Source organism: Salvelinus alpinus, chromosome 35 (assembly GCF_045679555.1).
Source record: "Salvelinus alpinus chromosome 35, SLU_Salpinus.1, whole genome shotgun sequence".
Classification (NCBI taxonomy): domain Eukaryota; kingdom Metazoa; phylum Chordata; class Actinopteri; order Salmoniformes; family Salmonidae; genus Salvelinus; species Salvelinus alpinus.
The window spans coordinates 11,939,765-11,966,134 of record NC_092120.1 but is presented as its reverse complement, the minus strand read 5'-3'; the positions used below and the strand labels follow the sequence as shown (position 1 = coordinate 11,966,134).

General features: G+C 47.0%; 1 protein-coding gene across 4 annotated transcripts in view; it reads right to left on the bottom strand.

The window, feature by feature from the left end:
* Window positions 1–89: 89 nt before the first annotated feature.
* Window positions 90–26,370, bottom strand: part of LOC139564302 (sterol regulatory element-binding protein cleavage-activating protein-like) — a 33,959-nt gene continuing 7,678 nt past the window's right edge. For 2 of the 4 annotated variants that reach the window (XM_071383709.1, XM_071383710.1), the window contains exons 2-21: window positions 22,786–22,992; window positions 18,954–19,074; window positions 18,581–18,738; window positions 18,254–18,474; window positions 15,203–15,481; window positions 14,323–14,449; window positions 13,651–13,763; window positions 12,770–12,864; window positions 12,509–12,607; window positions 11,884–12,096; window positions 11,041–11,435; window positions 10,702–10,848; window positions 6,862–7,063; window positions 6,582–6,697; window positions 5,713–6,214; window positions 4,919–5,087; window positions 3,932–4,098; window positions 3,730–3,810; window positions 2,958–3,164; window positions 90–2,798 (exon numbers count right to left, since the gene is read on the bottom strand). In XM_071383709.1, coding sequence (XP_071239810.1) covers window positions 2,553–2,798; window positions 2,958–3,164; window positions 3,730–3,810; window positions 3,932–4,098; window positions 4,919–5,087; window positions 5,713–6,214; window positions 6,582–6,697; window positions 6,862–7,063; window positions 10,702–10,848; window positions 11,041–11,435; window positions 11,884–12,096; window positions 12,509–12,607; window positions 12,770–12,864; window positions 13,651–13,763; window positions 14,323–14,449; window positions 15,203–15,481; window positions 18,254–18,474; window positions 18,581–18,738; window positions 18,954–19,074; window positions 22,786–22,907 — 3,780 coding nt within the window. In that variant the 5' untranslated portion in view covers window positions 22,908–22,992 and the 3' untranslated portion in view covers window positions 90–2,552. The other 2 variants (XM_071383707.1, XM_071383708.1) reach the window with 2 other exon arrangements.

Genomic DNA, 26,370 nt, shown 5'->3' with positions numbered 1-26,370 from the left:
TTAATACACACCAACAGTGGATACTCAAACATTCCATAAGCTAACTCCCCCCCCCCCCTACAGAAAATCACACACTACAGACCACATGACAAGGTATCAAAGCCTCTTTATTTGGAAATTAGTACAAAGTTTTGCTCCTGTGTTAAAAATAGTAAAATAGCCCAGAACATTTGCTACCGCCACTACAGTCTGTGCACCCTAGCCAACCAAAGGGAGGTGGTTCGGGAGGGGGGCAGAGCAGGCCTATGATTCCACAAAAACAATATTTACACTGGTTTCTTTCTGCCCCTCCCTCCGTCAACCAAAAGGGTCAGATCAAGGGGACATGGGCTGTGCTCCAATTATCTTAAATGCTTCCCTTCATCTCCTTTCATCACTACAGTGGCAGAAAGCTGTAAAACAAATGTAAGAACTCCTGTTCCATAAACATTGCAATGTTGTTTGGAGCATAGTGCTCACAACACCAGAGTGGTGAGGTTTAATTCCTGCATAGGCCACATATTGTGACAGAATGTGTGGGTGTCAAATAACTATCGTATCATTATTTGCAAGCAATGAGATAAGGAAAGGCAGCTTAAAAGGACTTGGAACACAACCATATTTAACTCAGGCAGCAGTTTATATCCTTACAATTATAAGTGAATCTACACTCTAAAGCGTTGACCTATTATTTACATTAAAAAAAGGAAATAAATTAGAACCATTACACGGGTGCACAACTCCAGTCCTTCTGGGTTTTCAATTCATCTTCTTGATAAACCAGCAGACACAGCAACTTGAGGACTAAAGCTGTCCACCCGTGCATTCACAAGTCTGATGTGTGCGTTTTTATGTTTTCAGTATGTGTGTCTTTCTATACATTATGTTTCAAAGTGCCTAGTGTGTGTGTGTGTATGTGCATTTGAGAGGGTTAAGAGTTAGTGCACAAGTTAGTGTTATATTTCTGTTGGTTGAAGTTGAGTGGATTTGCTTTTCAATATCAAGCATCACGGATCTACATTCAGCTATGGGTGTAAGTAACCAAGTAGGCTAACGTCTAAGGTCAAGTCCACTACGCTCTCTCTGCATTGCGTGTGTCTGCAGGCTAGCGCTACAGTCACTCAGAGGTAACGGGCTGGGAGAAAGGTTGAGTTATTAGTACAGAGGCTCCTACCTAGAGGGTACCATCATATTCCTAGTCTGAGACCCTCGCTGACTCCTTTGCTCACATGAAGACTAGATGGGCCACGGTGGAGTTAACCACATTACCGGTACACTACCCATCCTCTCCTTTTACGCCTGATTGTAATTCTCTGCTTGTGAGTTTGAGAACCCTGAGATAAGGGAAAGAAAATATATATTTTCAGTGAATTGGGAAAAACAGCGGACAGAGAAACGCAGTTGTAAGATGTTTTTCAAGAGGAAGCCATTTTAGGTATTTAAAAAAGTAACGTGATTTCCTCAATGGAACCTTTTGTCAGAAAACAAGACGTACAATGGTAACATGACAATGTTACTAACGTAAAACCGTGCAATTGAATATAGTCACAATCTCAAAAGATCTGACATTTCTCCTGGGCACAGTCAACATGGGAAGAGAGCAGCCAATGTAAACTCTGACAATGTGTGCCAATGTAGAGCTACCACACCTTCAGATGCAAATCTTAAATTCAAGCAGAAAGTATAGAGCCTCTTACAGCTTAAGGGGGGATGGGTCCTCTTGCAGCAACAGTAGCCCTAAAATCAGAGCCTGGGGTAAGGCAAGGAACCTCTCCCCCTCAATCCCCAACTCCAAGAAAACACTTTAGCGTTTTCAGTTCCAAAATATTATTACAAATATTAATCTCATCATAACCAATGTTAAAAAAAAAAATCCTACCCGACATTTATGACATCATCTCCACATTATATTATGCACATCTCAAATTGTTACTTAAAAATGTATCACTAATAAATAGATTTAAACATAAAAACAACCCCCTCTCAAGGTGCATTTCATTACAGTCATCGTATTCAGTTCTCTCTCGCACACACACACAATAATGAAGGATTTTTGTCAGCAATGTTTTCACCATAAAAAGGGACTGTTTCTTTCCCAGGACACAAAACACACACATGCTAGTAACTGCTTAGCCCAACGGCCCTCAGACCTCACGACATGAGCCTGCTACAGCTGCGCTACATTGATTGGCTGGCGTGGTATCAAACACTCCGCCAATGACAGCCTGATTGTTGGATGTGTACCCCAAACTATCCAATGCTTGGATACAAACCACCTGAGCTAGCAACAAGGTCAAGGGTCATCTTTCTGGTGGACATCTGTCTCTCCAACCAGACATTAGCTTTATAAAAACGTTATGTGTTGCTATAGAAATGCCCTCCCACCTAATCGGGTGAAGTGCTAACAATCTAAATTAGCAAATCACGTCAACTCTTTCCAAGAAGATTGTCCAACTGCAGCGTAGTGTAGGGCCAAAATGAGTTGCATTTGCATGTATCCCCATTGTCAGTACTGACCATTTCATCTACTCCTCCAGGCCACTGTGTGGAGCCTGTCCTAGTTCTGCTTCTGCTCAGTCCAGCTTCTCCAGCACCGCGGGTACGTAGACCAGGCTGAGCTCGGAGCCAAAGTCGCAGACGATGGCGGCGTTGTTCAGCACCACGAGCTGGCGGACCCCCTGGCCGTCGCTGCTCTGGCCCAGGTAGACCGTCTGGAGAAGGTCCCCAAAGTTCAGGTCCCAGAAGGACACACAGCCCTGGCCCCCTGTCACCAGGAGAGACTCAGAGATCACCCCCAGACTGGCACCGCAGCCCACCTCCTTGGGGAGGGGGGGGAGAAAGAAAGACAGGTTAGGTTTAAAGAAGGAAGGAAAAATTGGGATAGAAGCAGGCGAAGAGGCAAAAACTATCGTTGAATAACAGGAGACTAGTTTACCTGATTTCTCCCAAATTATCCACACACACACAGAGAGACGCACCTGCTGTATGGAGTAGAGCTTGATGCCCGTGCTGCGGTCCCAGATGCAGATGAGGTCGTCGAGGCCGCTGCTGATCACGCACGATGTGGTGCACACCAGCGAGGTCACATCGCCACGGTGACCGTACACGTGGCTCACCCGGCTGCCCGTCAGCACATCCCACAGACAGATTGCTCCGTCCTGCCCCCCACTGGCCAGAACCATGGTCTGCAACACGACAATGACATACTTCACATGGGTCATATTCATTAAGTACAAACAGAAAAAAGTGGACTGCTATGGGGAGGGACTACCTGGAGTTGTTCATAAGAAATCCTAATTTTCCGTTGCAAAACGTTTTGCTACGATGTGCCCTAGTAAGGGGGGCTTACACTTGAATGGATTTTGATCGGAAAGGAGTACCTTAGGCCGCGTTTACACAGGCAGACTTTTAACCAATGAGACCAGCTCTGAAAAAGATCTGATTTGAAATGATTTGATGTGATTGGTCAAAAGACCAATTAGTGTAAAAAATAATAATATTGGGCTGCCTGTGCCTTAGTGACTCTCCTGCACACCCAGCAAGACTGGTACAGGTTTGGAAAAGGTGGAATTTTAGGAGCAAGGTGAGCCCATTGCATAACTAACCTTCTGGGGGAATTCTTAAAGGGAGCAGATTTTGGGTTGGAACGCAGCCAGACAACAGTCTAGCCATTGGAACACAGCTTTGGGGGACATGGCTGTACCATTGGACTGCCCGATGGGGGGGATACAGACTGTACCATTGACTAACCTGGTCTATGTAGATGGCAGTGATTCCCCCAGAGTGGCCCTGGAGCGTGAAGAGACAGCATGAGTCCTCCAGACGATACACCTGACACACAGGGACAAACAGCAGGGTTTTATTGTGTGAGCGTTGATTTTATACTGTATTATCATGGAAACAGTTGGTGAACGATATACACGTGTGTTTCTGTGACCGTGTTCTCCCTCACCCTGACGGTGTGGTCCTGGCTGCCCGTTACCACTCTGCCGGCAGCGGCTCGCAGCACCGTGATGGGTTTCTGGTGGGCACACTGCACCGAGCGCGTCAGCTGGCATGAGATCACATCCTCACTGCTGTAGCAGGGCGAGGGCGGTATGTTACTACGCCCGGGGGGACCTGGCACCACACACACACACCCAACATAGATAACACACATTACAGACGTCTAGAGTTAAAACGCTCCGAAAGTCAGAATGTCACAAACGTCAAAAGTAAACATGTCTGGAGACACCTTACTTGATAATTAGCTAACTACACTATTTATAGCTACCGTTGTACTGCCCTGTCAATAACGTCTCCAAAAATGACCAGGTGACTCCAGTTGTTGACATTTTACAGATTGTGACACAATCGACTTTCCAAGCATATTAGACATACACTGAGTGTACAAAACATTACGAACACCTTCCGAATATTGAGTTGCACCCCCTGTTGCCCTCAGAACAGCCTCAACTCATGGAATCTACAAGGTCTCGAAAGTGTTCCACATGGATGCTGGCCCATGTTGACTCGAATTCTTCCCACAGTTGTGTCAAGTTGGCTGGATGTCCTTTGGGTGGTGGACCATTCTTGATACACACGGGAAACTGTTGAGCGTGAAAAACCCAGCAGCGTTGCAGTTCTTGACACACTCAAAATGGTGCGCCTGGCACCTACTACCATACCCCATTCAAAGGCACTTAAGTCTTTTGTCTTGCCCTTTCACCCTCAATGACACACATACTCAATCCATGTCTCAAGGCTTAAAAATCATTATTTTACCTGTCTCCTCCCCTTCATCTATACTGATTGAAGTGGATTTAACAAGTGACATCAATAAGGGATCATAGCTTTCACCTGGTCAGTATATATCAAGGAAAAAGCAGGTTCCTAATGTTTTGTACACTCTGTGAATATTGACATCATTGGGTCGTTTGACAGTGTGTGTGAAGCTCACCTCTGTACTGCAGTAAGCCCAGAGGCTTGTTGATGTCGACAGTGAAGAAGTCTAGAGAGCCGTCGAGTCTGGCCGCCACAAGCCTGTTGTTGAGGAAGGCCAGGGCCGTGATCCCCGAGACGCCATCTTCATTACTGCAGCGTAACGAGCCCTCCACTGCGTCCCACAGCTAACCACATAACACATTAGTGCAGCGTAACGAGCCCTCCACTGCGTCCCACAGCTAACCACATAACACATTAGTGCAGCGTAACGAGCCCTCCACTGCGTCCCACAGCTAACCACATAACACATTAGTGCAGCGTAACGAGCCCTCCACTGCATCCCACAGCTAACCACATAACACATTACTGCAGCGTAACGAGCCCTCCACTGCGTCCCACAGCTAACCACATAACACATTAGTGCAGCGTAACGAGCCCTCCACTGCATCCCACAGCTAACCACATAACACATTACTGCAGCGTAACGAGCCCTCCACTGCGTCCCACAGCTAACCACATAACACATTACTGCAGCGTAACGAGCCCTCCACTGCGTCCCACAGCTAACCACATAACACATTAGTGCCCTGGCCTTTTCTCACTTTCTCTGTGCCAATTTCTCCTACTGACTCTCTCTCCTCTTGCAAATATTGTTTCCTGCTTGCTCATTATAACTACCTCCTCTCTTTCCATCTCATCCACTCCCACTGCACCCATCCAGTTGTTTCTTTCTGTTCTACAAGGGAGCATAATAAAGTGTCTAGTGACGGTGTAGGGGCTAGGGGGGGATGATCTGGGATTCGGTCTCACCTCCAGTTTGCCGTTGCTCCTCCCAGCAGCGATGAGGTTCCCCCGGAGCTCCATGGCCCACACGGCGCTTTCCCAGTCCGGGGTTCCCTGGCCCTGTGGAGCAGGAGGCTGGATGTACCCCAGGCTGCGTCTCCTCTGGGGAGGGGGTCCCGACAGGGGTGAGGAGGAGGGGTAGGAGGCAGTGAGGCCCAGCGAGGGAAGCTCGTGCTCCAGGTAGGCCTTCTCCACCAGCCCCCCGAAGTCAAAGCCATCCCTGGGCGGGGTGAGGAGGTGGTGGGAGGGGGGCTGGGAGTCAAAGTTGGTGTCGATGAGGGGGGTGAGGTCGGGTTGGTTCTCAAAGAGGGCAGGACGTGGGGTGGTCCGCCGCCTGAGGGGGTAGCCCTCGTCGAAAACCCCACCCCCTGGTTCTGTCCCGCCCCCCAGATTTTCAGATTCGGCCACACCCACGGCGTCCCAACCATCCCGCTGCTCCCAGCAGCCACTGCTGCTACTCCGCCGCAGCCTGACAGAGAGACAGTTTAATGTTCAGACCAGGAGGCTGGATATGCATATAGGAGAACAGGTTGGAAGACATGTAGGAAGAAATAAAGGACATGGGAATGGGACGAAGGGAGAACACATAAAAACTATGCTGAAAAAAACCCATCTAATGACTTGTACTTACATATGTAAAGTTAATATTGTACATTTATTATTAAAATAATACAAGTTGTACGCCGAAGAGGTAGGTGGTGCCAGGCCAAAAAAGTAAACATTATGCATGAATACAAGCATGAACTGTCCATAGGTGTGTGTATGTACGTGTGTGTATGTAATCCTGTATCGGCCAAGGTGACCTTGTGGATATGGTATGTGTGTGCGTGTCTTACCCATGTTTAGGAATGACGGTGAGGCAGTCTCCAGTCTGAGTGTCCCACACACGGATCTGTCCTGCCAGACAACAACTGGCCAACAGCATGCCATCACTCGCCAGACACTCTATATCCTAGAGAGAGATATAGAGATATAGAGAGAGAGATATAGAGAGAGAGAGATATAGAGAGAGACATAGAGAGAGAGATAGAGAACGCAGAGGAGAGATACTCGTAAATATTCATGCAAATGAACAATGGTATTTGTGTCAGCGTGTGTGTGTGCCCAGGCTCTCACCATGCTGTGTCCACGCAGCAGCAGGGGGGAGATCTCGCTGATGGGTGGCGAGTAGCCGTAGTCGTCGCAGGGCAGGTCACCGTGGCGACGGCGTCCGTGGGCCACGCCGTTCTGGCCGTAGTTGCGTGAACAGAGGACCCGGTAGAGACAGAAGAGCAGCAGCACCAGCAGAACCCCTGCCGCCAGGCCCAGAGCTGCTACCCTAAAGAGAGAGAGACAGACAGGGTTAATAACCTGTTTGCTGCCTTCTCCATACGTGCCAATAAAGCTGGTTTGGATTGCATTGACATAGAGAGCAGGTTAAGCGTGTGAAGAGAGAGCACGTTACAGACAAACAGAGAGTACCAATGACGGGGAGACCAAGCCATCACGTAGCCCGCACAGAGCATCTTACAATAGAAAGACTTGAACGTTGAGAGAGGTGTGAACTTGACGCAATGACGTACCGACATAAATCATCAGCTCGTCAGAATGACATTCCATAACATGACCGACTGTTCATTGTCCCTCCGTGAGGAAAGCAGAGCCGTATGTAATGGGTCCAGTGTGTCCCTCTAGTGGAGACGGGGGTAAAGGCAGAAGCCTAAACAGCACCTGTAGTGTAGAATGAGTCACTGCCATGACAACAGGGCCTGACGCACTGGTGAGACCAGCTCGACGTGCAATACCAGTCCTGAAACCACGGCAGAGTCTGATTGGTCCAGCACACGTACTCTCCCACACATGCTCATGCATGGAGTCAGCGTGTACACACTGACTTTATTGTCCCCTTAGGGAAACGTTGTACCCATGTGGTGTGCACACTGGCTGCACATGTTCAAGCCAATCAGACCACTTCAGTGGAAGTATGCAAATGTGGACCGTTGAGAGCCAGGGACAAAATTGCTGTTTTTCCCCACCTTATGGTTGCACTTCCATTCACACTACAACAGAAAGCAGCCTTTCCATTCACACTACCACAGAAAGCAGCCTTTCCATTCACACTACAACAGAACGCAGCCTTTCCATTCACACTACAACAGAACGCAGCCTTTCCATTCACACTACAACAGAAAGCAGCCTTTCCATTCACACTACAACAGAAAGCAGCCTTTCCATTCACACTACAACAGAAAGCAGCCTTTCCATTCACACTACAACAGAACGCAGCCTTTCCATTCACACTACAACAGAAAGCAGCCTTTCCATTCACACTACAACAGAACGCAGCCTTTCCATTCACACTACAACAGAAAGCAGCCTTTCCATTCACACTACCACAGAACGCAGCCTTTCCATTCACACTACCACAGAACGCAGCCTTTCCATTCACACTACAACAGAAAGCAGCCTTTCCATTCACACTACAACAGAACGCAGCCTTTCCATTCACACTACAACAGAAAGCAGCCTTTCCATTCACACTACAACAGAACGCAGCCTTTCCATTCACACTACAACAGAAAGCAGCCTTTCCATTCACACTACAACAGAAAGCAGCCTTTCCATTCACACTACAACAGAAAGCAGCCTTTCCATTCACACTACAACAGAAAGCAGCCTTTCCATTCACACTACAACAGAAAGCAGCCTTTCCATTCACACTACAACAGAACGCAGCCTTTCCATTCACACTACAACAGAAAGCAGCCTTTCCATTCACACTACAACAGAAAGCAGCCTTTCCATTCACACTACAACAGAACGCAGCCTTTCCATTCACACTACAACAGAACGCAGCCTTTCCATTCACACTACAACAGAACGCAGCCTTTCCATTCACACTACAACAGAACGCAGCCTTTCCATTCACACTACAACAGAACGCAGCCTTTCCATTCACACTACAACAGAAAGCAGCCTTTCCATTCACACTACAACAGAAAGCAGCCTTTCCATTCACACTACAACAGAAAGCAGCCTTTCCATTCACACTACAACAGAACGCAGCCTTTCCATTCACACTACAACAGAAAGCAGCCTTTCCATTCACACTACAACAGAAAGCAGCCTTTCCATTCACACTACAACAGAACGCAGCCTTTCCATTCACACTACAACAGAACGCAGCCTTTCCATTCACACTACAACAGAAAGCAGCCTTTCCATTCACACTACCACAGAAAGCAGCCTTTCCATTCACACTACAACAGAACGCAGCCTTTCCATTCACACTACAACAGAACGCAGCCTTTCCATTCACACTACCACAGAAAGCAGCCTTTCCATTCACACTACAACAGAACGCAGCCTTTCCATTCACACAACAGAAAGCAGCCTTTCCATTTGAGGCTTGAAATGATGTTAGAAAATGATCATACTAACGTAACTCCATCACCACCACAGGCCTAACATAATAAAATAGTGTCTAACATTGATTGGCAACCAGTTTATTTGTTTATGACTATTGTAAACAGGCTTAGGGAGATTCTCTGAAAATAACACTGAGTCCACCTTCCAAAGGAAGCTGTCCTTGATTGGACAGCCATAGATTCTACTTTAGACGACAGATCCTACTTTATTCTGGGAGAACCATCCAGGCCCCTCCTCCTTGACCTGACCCAACGATTCTAATAGATCAATCTCCATCTGTGCCTGGCCTGTGTTCCAGAGATGACCTTCACCTCTGTGAGCTTTATCTCAGATATGAACCGTGAACACGGATCTGGGTTTCACAGATGACCATGACCTGATGAATATGATTCAAACCGCCCACTTCCAATGAAAAGCCTCCCTGGCGTTACACATCACAGTGGACACAGTTCCAAAGTTGGATCCATTTTAACATGCTATTGGTCAAGGATGTAGTATACTGCAGGAAAAACACTGGTGGTCTTTGAAAACAATATTACCACCCTTACTTCTCAAACAGCACAGCACCCCCCTGCATAATTCTGTTTGTTCTAATAGAAACATTGACGTTGGCCGTACTGCCTGTTACTTTGAGGAACCTTTGCCCCCTACTAGGGAAAACACAGTTGAGAGACCGTTTCACTCAGTCCAAAAACCACACCAACCATCACCCACTCCACCATGACATCATCAACCCACGGACATCTTACGAGTAACCTGACAGCCAATCAGATGAGCCGGTAGACAGGACCAAAGTCTGTGAGTCAGTGAGGGAGTTCATTTTGCATGGCCCTGTGCCCCGGGTGGGTGGGGGCACCGATGCAAAACCAACCTCGCCCAATATCCAGTCAACTCAACTATAGAGATAAGAGGAAAAAATATATATATTTCTTCCTACCTTTTTTGAGATAACCATTGACACAGTGACAGACTGTTTGGCCTTGTTTCGTTTGCAAGGTTAGAAGGAGAGGAAGAAGAGAGAGGTGTGGGACTAGCGTTGCAAATCCTGGTTGGACGCTTCCGGATTTCCTGCTTATTCCTTCCTGATTCCAGGAATCCTCCAACCAGGATTTGAGGAAAACCAGGGAATTTATTGAAAGTTTCCGGAGTTTTGCAACCCTATGTGGGACAAATGTAAGCCTATACTGTATGAAATGTGGGTTTGGACTGTGTGGATTATCACTGAATCTCTTGGCCTTGAAGCCATAATCGTTCACTATAACATTAATCTTTCGCCTGCACAAGAGCATTAGCATGGACTTTGAAGTGGTGTGCACTGTGCATGGGTGTGTGTGTGTGTGTGTGTGTGTGTGTGTGTGTGTGTGTGTGTGTGTGTGTGTGTGTGTGTGTGTGTGTGTGTGTGTGTGTGTGTGTGTGTGTGAAAAACATGAAGTGCATGGATTGTGGTAGGGGGAATATTAGTCAATCTGTAGTTTGAAGGCGTTGGATATAGAAGTTGGTGTGCGTGTGTGTGTGTGTGTGTGTGTGTGTGAGTATGTCAGTACTGACTTGTAGAGCGTGAGGTCTGCGGGCAGGTCGTTAGTTTTGAGACTGGGCAGCGGGGGGTGGCGTGTGTCCTGGGGGTGACGCGTCTCGATGGCCTCCCGGGGGCTCAGGTGAAGCGTGATGGGGATGACAGGCAGGATGCTGATGTATCTGTTGGACAGAAAGGTAACAAAATGACATTTCCTAACATTAAACAATGAATTCGACCTAACCCAAAAGCATGGTAAGTAGGGTCAACAGTGACACACACACTATGCACATAAGCTCACACACATCCAGTAAACACACACATGCGATAAACACACACACACCCAGTAACTCATTCCAACTCCCCTGACCTACCTCTTTGCCAGAGTAATATTATAGTAGCTGAAGAGCGAGGGCCAGTGTCTGAAAGACAGCTTTCTCCAGCCCTCCTCATCCTCCGCCCCCCAGCTGATCTGGGGCACCAGGGGTGGGGCCTGGTGGGGTACTCCTTCCCTGGGGGCCCCGTGGTGGCCCTGGGACTGGTTCTCTGGAAGCGGGGTGGGTTCAGCGGGGGCAGGGAGGACACTGAGGGTGCTGGCATGGTCCCCTCCTGGTCCAGGGAAGACCGGGGCTACTCCCAGGTGGGGGGGCAGACCCCCGGCCCCGCCCTCCCCCAGGGGGCTCTGTTCAGACACCTGGGCTGCCAGGTAGGTACGGAGGCCAGCGGGGTCCGTGTAGGCCAGGATGCCAATCCAGATCACTGTACCCACCTACAACAATACAGGGATAGAGGGACATGTCAACGCATACAGTGGACTACTTCAAGGAAGTACTGTAAATGTTCAGACAGTCATACAGAGAACGACAAATACTGACAGGCGAGACAGACCGTAGCACACGCAGACACGACAGCCCAGCAGGCTGACTCTGTGAAAAGGCCATGAGACAGACCCTCAAGGCTTTTTCACACTGCATGTTCTTATCCCAGTGCTAACTCACCCTCCTTTCACACAAGCATTTGTTAACACTGGACTAAGTGAAACTAGGGTAGCAAAATTCCGGAAAATCCAGTTGGAAGATTCCCGGAATCAGACGGGAATAAGCAGGAAATCAGTAGTCTTCCAAACCTAATTTCTGAAAAGCCTGTGCATTTTCCAAAATAATCGTGCAACCCTAACTTAAACGGTCTTTTCAGGAAGTGCCTCCAGCCAGTCTCACCATGATGAAGCGCTGGGCCAGACGCGTGCGGGCCAGGAAGTAGACCACACGGAGCCTCTTGGGCAGACGCAGGTTCCTGAAGGCGGGCGTCTGCAGGGTGATGGTGTGGGGCGAGGGCCGTGGGGGAGGAGGCGCCTCCCGAGGGCGCAGGGGGCCCGGTTTGGGAAGGGGCATCCCCGCCTCGGCCGGAAGACGCCGGTTCAGATCGGCCAACTGTGTGTGAGAGGACAGTTTTAGGGTGCGCGGGCATGTGGGAGTGTGCAACACGTATGAGAGTACAAGTATGTGAGTACATGTGTATGGATTAGTGTTAGAGTATACATGTGTATATGACTGTAACAGGGGAACAAGGTGCATAAAGAGAGACTGTCAATATTTTAAAGAGCACTGTAGACTGAAGAAATGACTCATGTCTCAAGAGACCTCACCTTCACATGGCAAATGTGTGTGTCTATGACCTCACCTCCATGCTGTAAATTACTAAGGAAAGCACTGTTGACAGTGTGTGTGTGTTCACCTCCATGCTGTAAATTACTAAGGAAAGCACTGTTGACAGTGTGTGTGTGTTCACCTCCATGCTGTAAATTACTAAGGAAAGCACTGTTGACAGTGTGTGTGTGTTCACCTCCATGCGTCGGATGTCAATGGAAAGAACTGTGGTGAAGAAAAACATCTGAAGGAAGAAGTCAGACACCAGCCCCACCACAGCAAACAGACAGAACTCCTGGAAACACAGAAATAAACAGGCCGCTCATAACATACACAGTAGAAGTGGGTGTGTGCATGTTGTGTGGCAGTATGCTCTACTCTGTCTATGTGAATGAAAGTGTGCGTCTACCTGGGTTCATACACCAGTGTGTGATAGATCGGTGTGTGTGTGTGTTACCTGGATAGCAGGCACCAGGGTGAAATATCCTATGAGGATGATGCACAGCTCTGTGGCCATGTTCTTCATGATAGACCAGCTCTCATTACTAAGGCCTGGAGAGGGTCAACACAATACCACATTAACAAATGCTTGGATTTCACACACACACACGTTTTGTTCTTCTATCCTCGTGGGGACCTAAAATTAATTTCCATTCCAAATCTTATTTTCCCTAACCCTAAACCTAACACTTACCATAACCCTAACCTGTAACCCTAACCCCTTACCCTAATTGTTATTATCATATATATATATTCATTCTGGTCATTTTTACCCCTTTTTATCCCCGATTTTGTGATATCCAACTGGTAGTTACAGTCTTGTCCCGTCACTGCAACTCCCATACGGTCTCGGGAGAGGCGAAGGTCGAGAGCCATTCGTCCTCCGAAACACAACCCCGCCAATCCGCACTGCTTCTTGACACACTGCTCGCTTAACCCAGAAGCCAGCCGCATCAATATGACGGAGGAAACCGAAGTCCGCCACAAGGAGTCGCTAGAGCGCAATGGGACAAGGACATCCCGGCCGGCCAAACCCTCCCCTAACCCGGACGACGCTGGGCCAATTATGTGCCGCCTCAGGGTTCTCCCGGTTGCAGCCGGCTGCGAAACAGCCCGGGATCGAACCCTGGTCTGTAGCGACGCCTCAAGCACGATGTAGTGCCTTAAACCGCTGCGCCACTCAGGAGGCACCCTTACCCTAATTCTAACCATAAAATATCCTTTGTCCTCATGGGGCCATGGGAAAGAGAATGTTCCTTGTTTTACTATCCTCGTGGGGACTTATGGGGATTTTAGGTCCCCACAATGATAGAAGAACCAACCCACACACACTCTTACCCTGAGCGATGCGTAGTTTGACCTCCAGGTCAACAGGGGTGGACACCACAGACTTGGTGAGAACCAGGACGTTCTCCAGCCCTATCACCACCACCAGATAGGGGAAGATCTCACTGACAGAGAGAGAGACAACATGATTACAAGGCTGTTGTGAATAATACTTCATAATCTCATTTGAGTAACCAGTGCTCTCAGATTACTTATTTGTGGATCAGGTGATAGATGCAAGTTTGGATGTTAGGGTGGGAGAGAGGTCAGGTTTTTCAATTTGATTGTTGTCATTATGTTTGTCGTACAAATAAAAAACAGGTTAAAAATAGAAAACGGGATATTTAGTAGACAAGAGTACGGATGAAGAAAGACAAAACAGAAGATAAAGACTAAACACACCTGTTATGTGGCCATTGTGTCAATATGCACAACAGTGGGTATGTAGATGTTGGCCCAGTACGCCACATCAATATCTATCCCCGCCCTCTTAAGAATCCCTCCTGCCCTTTAAGTCCACATCTGTTGCCCTTGGTAACACAGTCCCCTGTCACTCACTGTACATTAACATCTGCAGTCCCACAGTCATCCATACAGCTCAATGATCAGGAGATGGTCAGGGGATTTTAGTGTGTGTGTGTGTGTGTGTATGTATATGTGTGTATGTGTGCGTGTGTTTCTTACCCTCCATTGAGTGTGGGCGTCAGGCCGAACAGGGTGCAGAGCCCCACAGACATAAGCAGAGAGCTGAGCACTGTTACCACGGCAGCCAGCGCCAAGCCCCATTTTGACTTCACCATGTCAATTTTACCTGGAGAGAGGAAAAAGTAGAGTTAGCATAGACAGAGTCTACACACACTGGAAGGAAAGAGTTAGCATAGACAGAGGCCACACACACTACAAAGAAGAATGTCTCTGAGCATGAGAGTTTATGCAGCTCTTAGTTTAAATGAGGTAAGAACTGAGATATTTAGATGCCAGATAGTCAGCAGACAAAGCCATCTGCCTCTGTCATTTTTGTCCCCAGGCGGAAACCGTACACTGGCAAACTGGAGAAAAAAGAGTCTAGGGCTCAGATGGCGGGAAGTGTGTGTGTGTGTGTGTGTGTGTGTGTGTGTGTGTGTGTGTGTGTGTGTGTGTGTGTGTGTGTGCCAGCATATTGTTGGCGAGTCTTATCATGGTAGATTATTATGGTGGACTACAGTGTTCCTGTATAGGGGATTATCCCTGGACTAGACAGGAACAGCCTTGGCTAGGACTCGGTCAAACACACACATACACACTAATCTGGGTCTTGGCTCTGTGGCCTTGACTGGGCACAATATCCTAGAGAAAACGAGGGGCCCCCAAAGCAAGAAAGGCGACTTCAGCATTTCATTTGAAACTAATTTCCCCCACCTGTCTTAGTAAGGGGACACATTACTTCAAAGAAGAAGGGATGGAAAGAAGGAAGCATCTTAAACTAATTGAAACTAAGCCAACTCTTTCAGATCAGTGCAGATGAAATGAACATCTAGACTATTGAGATGCCCCTGTGGCGCCCAGACTCCAGTCAGAGACTTACGTGTGGAGAAGTAGATGTAGGCGAACAGTATGATGTAGGTGGTGACCAGGGGGATGAGCTCGGCCATGCCTATCTCCTCCTTGAAGTGCACGTGCACCATGTGGTCCTCGCGCAGGCTGCAGTTCATCGAGGGGTGCAGCTGGCGGAGACGTGCCCGCAGGCTAGACAGGAACCTGGCGTCGTAGCTGCCCAGGACCATGGTGATGGTGTAGGTGACCACTCTCTTCCTGCTATACAGACTCACCCCTGTGTGTTTCACCGGGACGCCAAACAGCAGGTCTAACACACACACACACACACACACACACACACACACACACACACACACACACACACACACACACACAATTAGCATGGAACAATATCAGCATTACCAGTCTGCCTGACACTAGTTGGGGCCAGTGTACGTGAGCAGTGAGGAGCATGCCCAATTTGACTGGAGCACAGAGCGAGATTTCCAAAAGGCTGGAGCGTCGGCCATCTTGCCCTCTCTAATTTCGCTCCAAAAAAGTAGCGCTCACTTCAGGAGCTCAGGGCATGTCCAGCCCAGCATGCATTTGTAGACTACTTGTGTGCTGCTATAGCCCCATGCTTTAGCTACAGCTATGGAGTTCACAAAATATTTTTATAAAGAAACTGATAGAACACACAGGTGCAAAATCAAGGTGACTTACAAAGATGAGGACCGAGAGCAAAAGAGGGAGTGTGGTGATGTAGTGTCTACAACTACAGAATCATTGTGGAATCTGAAAAGACGCGTATCCAGAAAGCATGATAGTATACTTACTACATGTACATGCTAAAAGAAAGGAACGAGGTTTGTAGATAACTAAAGTGTGTCATTGCAGCAAAGTATTTATAAACAAAAAAATCTGATCTCTTAAAAGAGATCTATAAAATAGGCCATAAATATTTTGGCCCAATAGGCCTGGCAATGTTACATTCCCACTTTCAAGGAGCTTTCCGTTTTGATTATTTTGCCTAAAAACCTTTAGGCCTACCTATAGAACATTTTTGGCCAAAAGGGTGTTTAGCAGCTTGCTCTGCAAGCGTGGAGAGGATATTCTCCGCTGCTGGCCCGCTCTCCAGGCACCATCGCATGAAGACACAGACTGGCGTGTATTCAAAACATTTATTAAAAGGCACTGTAGACAGACTAATAAGGCATTTTTCATTTAATTTGTATTTAATTCTAAGTAAGTCACAGCCTAAATGTACAATTAACAGACTATAATGATTTAATACAACTAAATGTTATTTAAATGCTGAGCGCTTTATGTCCCTACCAGCCTGGTGTCGCATTCACAAACGCTTCACAATGTATTTCTTTATAAGCTATAGCCTTGAAATAATTGAAATAATAGCCTAAATAATTCATTTTTGTTCCTTGTTAGGCTCCCTGTCTGGCTCCTGACCTATTTAGAGTGTTTATATGCTGTTTAATATGACATGTAGCTATTTGAAATTATGTTCGCTTCTTACATTTACATGTTTATTCAAATACCTTTCATTCAAATCCATATGGTTTGGTTTCAATACTTTAAAAAACAATTGGTACACCATAGTGCCCTCAAAGCTCATCACTAAGCTAAGGACCCTGGGACTAAACATCTCCCTCTGCAACTGGATCCTGGACTTCCTGACGGACCACCCCCAGGTGGTAAGGGTAGGTAACAACACAACTGATCCATGCTGATCCTCAATACGAGGGCCCCTCAGGGGTGCGTGCTCAGTCCCCTCCTGTACTCCCTGTTCACCCATGACTGCATGGCCAAGCACGACTCCAACACCCTCATTAAGTTTGCCGACGACAACGATGAGACAGCCTATAGGGAGGAGGTCAGAGACCTGGCAGTGTGGTGCCAGGATAACAACCTCTCCCTCAACGTGATCAAGACAAAGATGATAGAGCCCCATTCTCATCGACGGGGCTCTAGTGGAGCAGGTTGAGAGCTTCAAGTTCCTTGGTGTCCACATCACCAATGAGTATCATTATCCAAACACACCAAGACAGTCATGAAGAGGACAAACAACCCCTATTCCCCCTCGGAGACTGAAAAGATTTGGCATGGGTCCTCAGATCCTCAAAAATGTTCTACAGCTGCACCATCGAGAGAATCCTGACTGGTTGCATCACCGCCTGGTATGGCAACTGCTCGGCCTCCGACTGCAAGGCACTACAGAGGGTAGTGCATACGGCCCAGTACATCACTGGGGCCAAGCGTCCTGCCATTCAGGACCTCTATACCAGGCGGTGTGAGAGGAAGGCCCTAAAAATTGCGAAAGACTCCAGTCACCTTAGTCATAGACTGTTCTCTCAGCTACCGCACCGCAAACGGTACCAGAGTGCCAAGTCTAGGTCCAAAAGGCTTCTTAACAGCTGCTACCCCCAGGTCAAAAGGCTATCCGGACTATTTGCATTGAAACCCCCACCCTGCTGTTACTCTGTTTATCTATGCATAGTTACTTTACCTCTGCCTACATGTAGATATTACCCCAATTACCTCAACTAACCTGTGCCCCCGCACATTGACTCTGTACCTGTACCCCCTGTATATAGGCCGTCAATGTAAATAAGAATTTGTTCTTAACTGACTTGCCTAGTTAAATAAAAGGTTAAATATAGCCTCGCTACTGTTATTTTATTGTTGCTCTTTAATTATTTGTTATTTTTCACTAGCAAATATTTGAACACTTATTTTTCTTAAAACTGCATTGTTGGTTAAGGGCTTGTAAGTAAGCATTTCACTGTAAGGTCTACACCTGTTGTATTCGGCGCATATGTCAAGTCCAGGTCAAGTCAGGTCCAGGTAGTCACAAAAATAGATGGGTGTTGGTTAAATTGTGATTTTAATAAATGGAGCAAATTTGGGGCGTGTTTTTAGAGGAAAGGACATGGAGCCCAAGCACCGCTCCATTAGCGATGAGCGGCTCTGCTCACACGCTCTGGTTGGGGCTCAATGAGCATTAGCCAAAGGGATACAAAAGGATACTTCCTCTGCTCTGCCCTCCATTTACCTCACCCCTCCCTTCCCTGCCTCCCCTCTCTACCTCTCAGTGTGGCAGAGGTGTGCAGTCCTTTGGGTTCGTGCTGGTGGACGGTCTTCAGCAGGTCGGGGTCAGAGTCAAACAGCTCCCGCTGGTTCTGCCAGTAGTTGCCAGGGGAGACCAGCAGACAACCGTGCTCCGGCAGCACTCTCTGCATACGCCGTAACCCCGGCAACAGGTCCGTCACCTGCAGGCAGAGCGCCTCCAAGCTCCTGACCCCAGAACTGCAAAGAGACGAGAGGTAAGTCCGGTCAAGTCAAGGTGCATTTTAAGATAGAGCAAGCTAAAGGTGGAGAGAGACATTGGATGTGCGTGTCTAGTTTCCCATACCCGTCGTCGTGTACATGGTTGCGGATCTCCTCCAGCAGGCTGAACACGCGGCCCAGTGGGGAGCGGAACACGTCCACAGGGACCAGCGTACTGTCCCAGGGAGACACGGCTGCCTTCACCAGGACCGGCTGGATGTAGGCCACCGGAGGACCCCGATACTGGAGGAACAGAGCCATAGAGGGTTTTGAAAAACATGAGTTAGTTATTTTACAGTCCCTTTTTCAGTTGGTATTTCAAAGAATTCAATGCAATTGGTAACTACCTGGTACCAAATGGTACTTAGTGGTGTTAGTTAAATTTTTAAAGATCCTGATGTTACAAATGTACTGTGTAAACAGTCAAGCCATGTGGGTACTTTAACCATCAGTCTTACCCAGTCAGGCCGCTCGCCGAGGTCTCCCTGGGGCTCATGGGAAGGGACGGTGTAATCTCGGACCCGTGTGGTGAACTCCACCGGCCCGGTCCCCGGCAGAGGCAGCCGCAGCAGGGGGTAACTGAGAGAGGGGGGAGAGAGCGATGACATGGGAGAACGTGGGATTGGAGAATAAGTGACAGCGGGGTCTGAATATTAGTTACAGGCCTGAGTATTGCGAATTCTTATCACAGCACTAAAATATACACCCTCTACCAAAATGATCATTGCCTTACAGTTAAATGTACACCGAACAAAAACATAAAAATGCAATATGGAACAATTTCAAAGATTTGACTGAATTACAGTTCATATAAGGAAATCAGTCAATTGAAATAAATTCAGGCCCTAAATCTATGGATTTCACATGACTGGGAATACATATATGCATCAGTTGATCACAGATACCTGAGAAGAAACGGTAGGGGCGTGGATCAGAAAACCAGTAGTATTTGGTGTGACCATTACTTGCCTCATGTAGCACGACATCTTTAGCATAGAGTTGATCAGGCTATTGCGAAGTTACTGGATATTGGCGGGAACTGGTACAAGCTGCCGTACACATCGTTCCAGAGCATCCCAAACATGCTCAATGGGTGACATGTCTGGAGAGTATGCAGGCCATGGAAGTACTGGGACATTTTCAGCTTTCAGGAATTGTGTACAGATCCTTGCGACATGGGGCTGTGCATTATCATAATGAAAAATTAGATGATTGCGGCGGATGAATGGGCACGACAATGGGCCTCAGGATCTCGTCACGGTATCTCTGTGCATTCAAATCACCATCGATAAAATGCGATTGTATTTGTTGACCGTAGCTTATGCCTGCCTATATCATAACCCCACCATTGGGGAATTCTTTTCACAATAGCAAACCGCTCACCCACACGATGCCATCTGCTGGTACAGTTGAAACCGGGATTCATCCGTGAAAAGCACACTTCTCTAGTGTGTCAGTGGCTATCGAAGGTGAGCATTTGCCCACGGAAGTTGGTTGCGATGCCGAACTGCAGTTAGGTCAAGACCCTGGTGAGGACGACGAGCACGCATATGAGCTTCCCTGAGACGGTTTCTGACAGTTTGTGTAGAAGTTCTTCGGTTGTGCAAACCCACAGTTTCATCAGCTGTCCGGGTGGCTGATCTCAGACGATCCCACAGGTGAAGAAGCCGAATGTGGGCTAACTGCACACTCACTCGAAACATCTGTGGTATTGTGTTGTGTGAAAAAACTGCACATTTTAGAGTGGATTTTTATTGTCCCCAGCACAAGGTGTAATGATCATGCTGTCTAATTAGCTTCTTGATATGCCACACCTGTTAGGTGGATGGATTATCTTGGCAAAGGTGAAATGCTCACTAACAGGGATATAAACAAATTTGTGCACAAAATTTGACAGAAATTCTGCGATCTTTTATTTTAGCGCATGAAACCAACACTTTACATGTTGCATTTATATTGTTGTTCAGTATAATAACACATGTATGTGTATATAAGCATCCCTGAGTGTGTGAAGTCGGTGCCACTGCCTCCCCTGTCCTTTGTTGGCAGATTGGGCATTAACTAGAGACCGACACCCTGTTTCCCTGGGATGGTAACGTTATAATAATCAAGCTTCACACTTATTATTCCTGGCATGAATTCACGCTTCATCCTTAATTATTATAACGTTACCATCCTAACATATACGCTTCAAACTTTATGAACTACACCCGATGACATAAAAACTTAGCTAACACAGCGCGGGATTGCCTTCCCTCCAAAAGTGTGTTGCTACAATAAGGATCCCCGTTACAACAGTTATTAGCTACGTAGTTCCGCTTCTCTTATCATTTCCCCGCACAGCGGACACGTAAACAATTCAAACACAAAACAACGACATAACCTGCAAGTCTAACTGTCAGTTACACAATTCAAACACAAAACAACGACATAACCTGTAAGTCTAACTGGCAGTTACAGGGGTTTGCTCTTATGAAACACACAGATTTGCAGGATTTAGTAGACCGATACACTCTCACGTGCCGAATTGCACACCCACACACAGACACAGGAACGAACACACACACATACACTTAATGAGAAAAGGATTGAAGGGGTTTAGTGCTTAATATGTATGCCAATACCATATCCACTCATGAAGGTGTGTTTGTAAAACATGAGTCTAACTAATGCCCACTAATTCCACCCTAATGCATGAGTAGGTAACTACAACCTTTTATCTCAGTTTGTCATCATCTTCACTCAATCATTCTTCTAGAAAGGCCCACTTTCTAGGGCCCATTTGTCCTGCAAACAAACTCATGAGAAACTCAATGAGAAAACACACACACACACACACACACACACACACACACACACACACACACACACACACAAAACCAACAAGTCCATTAAGTTCAAGGGCGCCTCCAAAATTCATGGACAGCTACGAGGCTAAGACAAACAGCCAGAGTGACAGTGCTGCATTTGTCTGCCTCTGTCAGGTCATTGGGTTCATTTTACCACGACCGGAAATGATGATGACAGCCTGGCAATACTGTAGCAAAGGGATGAAGGTAGGTACAAATTTGGATGATGCCACAACCATAGCCAGTTTAAATCTCTGTGCCACCTAGTTCTATAAATATCCGGACCTTATGAGTGGAAATCTACAATTGTGTAATTGTATTACCCCTCGAGAGCAGACTACCCCACTGAGAAGGGTATAGGCCTTGCTCTATTGCTGAGAAGTTGTAGCCCACCTCCAAAGACGAGCAAAAGCATTTCAAACCTCTTGAATAATTAACTAAAGATTCCAACAGGTCATTGGGAAATTGATTTTCATGTGAGGACTAACACACTGAAACGTTTCTGGGTGTTCTATATACTAAACACTGACTCAGTATCCTGACCTGCAGTTTGCATAGTTCCAAAGTATAGTACAACAAATAAAATCTTATTGGTCACATATTAAGCAGATGTTTTTGCGGGTGTAGCGAAATGCTTGTGTTTTTTTTAATAGTGACGTGACTGACAGTGTTGCTCAATATCTTAGTTCTTTAACACTCTTTCATCCTGGTTCTTTGGCAGCCTGTCAGGCCTGGGGCCACGGGATACACATTTCTCTTTGAGGACACTACACCCTCTCTCCCACTCGCTCGCTCTCCCTCTCTAAGGTCACTGTAATGCCACAAAGGGCTTTTGTTTTGCAGCAGGAGCCCCCACCTCCTGGGAGGCAGATGGAGGGCCAGGAACACACATATAGGCCTATTCTCCAGGGGTCACTTTCTCACAGCCTCTGCTGTGTCTCTCTTTTTAACTCTGCTCCCACCCCCTTAATTCCCTGCACTCAGTGCAGCCGTCAGCCAGCCGTGCTTTTGGCACTGCACTGCTGCCTCCATGGTTCCACGCTGTAACGTATTCGTTCCATCCTGTCCTGACTTCTCATCTGTTACGGGGTTGACCTCTAATGTGGAACTCTGAGGTGGAAAAGTGTGTGTTCTGTTCGCGAGTGCTGATTTATGTGTATGGCTATGGCCGTTTCATTTAGTTGACTGGGTTTTGCAGGGTCTGCTCCTTTTTCTCCCAGCTCTGTTGTTTACCTCTTTTTTTATTTTCATCCATCCACTTCTCTTCTCCTGACCTACCATCTCACCTCTGCCCATGTTGATAAAAAAGTAGATACAATTGTTTCACAACTTGCCTTAAACCAACAATGAATGTGTTCAGAGAAAGCAGTACAAGAACTCTTGAAGATGCCCATCCCCAGAACGCCCATCCCCAGAACGCCCATCCCTTCCTCAGACGTACCAGCAGGCGAGGATACTGGCGGAGGTGAAGAGGATGATGGGCACCGGATAGGAGGCGCACAGCAGCCCGTGGCGGTAGAACGCCGCGGAGATCTTCTCCCGCAGCCGCTCTCTCACCGTCATCCTGTGGGGCGGGGTCAGCTGCCGGCCATCAGGGGGCGCCGTGCGCGGGTGGGCAAGGACGGAGCGCCGCGGGGCATCCAGGGACCTAGGGAACCACAGAGACGAGATGTGTGGGTTAATACAAACTCAGATGATACCTGGGTTGGGGTCAATTCAAATTGAATGCAGTCAATTCAGGAAGTGATTTGAATTTAAAATGAATAAATGGAAAGAGCTTTGAATTAAAGCAATGAACATAGGTATTTTTTTTCAATTATTGAATTGGAATTTAATTTTACTTCCTGAATTTGAATTGGCCTCAACCCTGGAGGACACTCACCACATAATCAGTTGCTGCTGAACGTAGCCTGTGTTCATGTTGCTTTGGACGGGTCTGCCTTATTACCAATTTATTACACAAAACACCTCAAACCCCTGTATGGCCACACACTGCAGAAACCAAAGAGAAGCCCTCTAACTCCCTGTCCCATCAGAAACACCATAGATATCAGAAAAAGTGCCTTTCTGTCCCAGTACCTGTTCAGGGGGAAGCTTGGCTGCCTCTCACGCTCTCTCGTGCCTGTTTGGCCTTTGTCCCCCAAAAGCACCGGATTTTAAAAGGTTTCACAGAGATCCTTGACTTAAAACAACAGAGCCCTATTTCAGGCACCACAGCCAAAGTGTGACTGACTGGCTCAGCTCTACTCCCTGAGAACTCTGGAAACATTCCTCTGGGGAAATTAGCCTACCTCTGGAGCGGCTTGATCTTCCACTATAAATACTCTATATACAGTAAACACAGCAGGCAGCACAACACACATACCAACACAATGGGTAGAGTGTAAACCGAGGGTTCAATTTATTCAAAGAGACCTAGAGTGCCTTGACTCACCCCATTTTTACTTTGTTCTACATATTGACCTGATATCTAGCCTGTAGGTCCCCATTATGCCCTGTGCGTCCATCTCCTCAGTCCTTCCCTGGTGTTGTGGTGCAGGAAAGCGAGGCCTGAGTTGGCAGGTGCTCAACAACATCTCCGTCAGTGAGTTAATCCGGGATAGGAAACGCCACGACAACGCTCACAGGTCTACGCCCCCACCCTCTCTACCTCTTTTCCCCTAGTCTCTCCATCCTGCAGCTACACGGGTGAGGCAGACTTAACAGGTAACACTCTACACACATCAGGCAGGCAGTCAAGTCAGTCTGCACATGATAGTGAGTCAGTGTATACATCAGACTATGAGGCATTTTAAGACAAAAAAAACGACTGGACCCAGCCAGCAATACCACAGAGACTTTATGATGCCAAGTCTTGAGACATGTGCCACTATGGATTCCAGTAGCCCAGCTCAGGGAGGGGGCAGCAGTTTACCTTCAGTAGGCCTACTTGCTTAACCACTCATACAGAAAACAATACAGCTTCTGACAAAACAGAGCATGTCATTATGTTCCAAAAGCACATGTGCGAGAAAGTCAGGGACAAAAATGTCTCCCAAAACCATAAACCTCGTCTTTACATAGTAGCCTGTGTGTACTGTAGATATGCTGCTCTGAAGAAGAGTGTGGCTGAAATAAACCAAATAAATGCTTACCTCCTAACGATGCTTCCTAAAATCCCCAGTTTGAAGGCATCACTGGATCCTATACAGTCCATTCCCATGATCCACACCTGTGTAAAGGGTCTTAAAACCCAACGTAAAAAAGCTAAGACTCCTGGCAAGTAGCACCAGAAATGCTGAGATTTTAGGCTGCATTGAGAAGCAGCAAGATTGTATTTCAGCTCCCTTCTCCCATAGTGAACTGAGTACTTGCTCCTCAACTCTAATGCCCCATAACTGTACAGACCATTCTTGAGTCAATGTCAGCTGGGACTAATGGCTGCGGGCTTTATTGCGACACAACACATTTACAGACACCAATTTACAAACACACAGGGAGCAAACTGGCCCAGTCAATCAGTAACCACTATTATAATCAATGAAAATGGCAAAAACCCGGTCCAAAAACTACAATGTAAACGTTGAGCGACCCGTCATAAAGGCTTTAGTGATGAGACACAATGAATATTTAAATGGAAAATCAGTGGGCCTATGTAGTGTACTACGTAGTGTACTGCGCAAAAAAACTAAACTCCTTAACATTCACATACTGAGTTGAATAAAATATCTGCTTTTATTAAAGAAAACTGTATACAACGTGAATGTGTGGATCTGTGTGGTATAAACATGCATGAAACATATGAATGAATGGGAGAAGTGTGTCTGAAAATGTGAAAGTGTACAAAATGTCAATAAGTCTATAATTGACTTTAGGCCAGCAGGTGATTTTATTTCAACCACCATCATATAAGCAACATTTTTTTTTGCATATACTCCAGAATGTTATGAAGAGTGATCAGATTAATAGCAAAGTCCCTCTTTGCCATGCAAATTAATTTAATTCCAAAAAAACATTTCCACTGCATTTCAGCCCTGCCACAAAAGGACCAGCTGACATCATGTCAGTGATTCTCTCGTTAACACAGGTGTGAGTGTTGACGAGGACATAGCTGCAGATCACTCTGTCATGCTGATTGAGTTTGAATAACAGACAGGAAGCTTCAAAAGGAGGGTGGTGCTTGGAATCATTGTTTTTCCTCTGTCAACCATGGTTACCTGCAAGGAAACACGTGCCGTCATCATTGCTTTGCACAAAAAGGGCTTCACAGGCAAGGATATTGCTGCCAGTAAGATTGCACCTAAATCAACCATTTATCGGATCATCAAGAACTTCAAGGAAAACGGTTCAATTGTTGTGAAGAAGGCTTCAGGGCACCCAAGAAAGTCCAGCAAGCGCCAGGACCGTCTCCTAAAGTTGATTCAGCTGCGGGATCGGGGCACCACCAGTACAGCGCTTGCTCAGGAATGGCAGCAGGCAGGTGTGAGTGCATCTGCACACACAGTGCGGCAAAGACTTTTGGAGGATGGCCTGGTGTCAAGAAGGGCAGCAAAGAAGCCACTTCTCTCCAGGAAAAACGTCAGGGACAGACTGTACTTCTGCAAAATGTACAGGGATTGGACTGCTGAGGACTGGGGTAGAGTCATTTTCTCTGATGAATCCCCTTTCCGATTGTTTGGGGCATCCGGAATAAAGCTTGTCCGGAGAAGACAAGGTGAGCGCTACCATCAGTCCTATGTCATGCCAACAGTAAAGCATCCTGAGACCATTCATGTGTGGGGTTGCTCCTCAGCCAAGGAGTGGGCTCACTCACAATTTTGCCTAAGAACACAGCCATGAATAAAGAATGGTACCAACTAGAGGTCGACCAATTAATCGGAATGGCCGATTAATTAGGGCCGATTTCAAGTTTTCATAACAATCGGAAATCGGTATTTTTGGGCGCCGATTTGCCGAATGTATTTTTATTTTTACACCTTTATTTAATCTTTATTTAACTAGGCAATCAGTTAAGAACACATTCTTATTTTCAATGACGGCCTAGGAA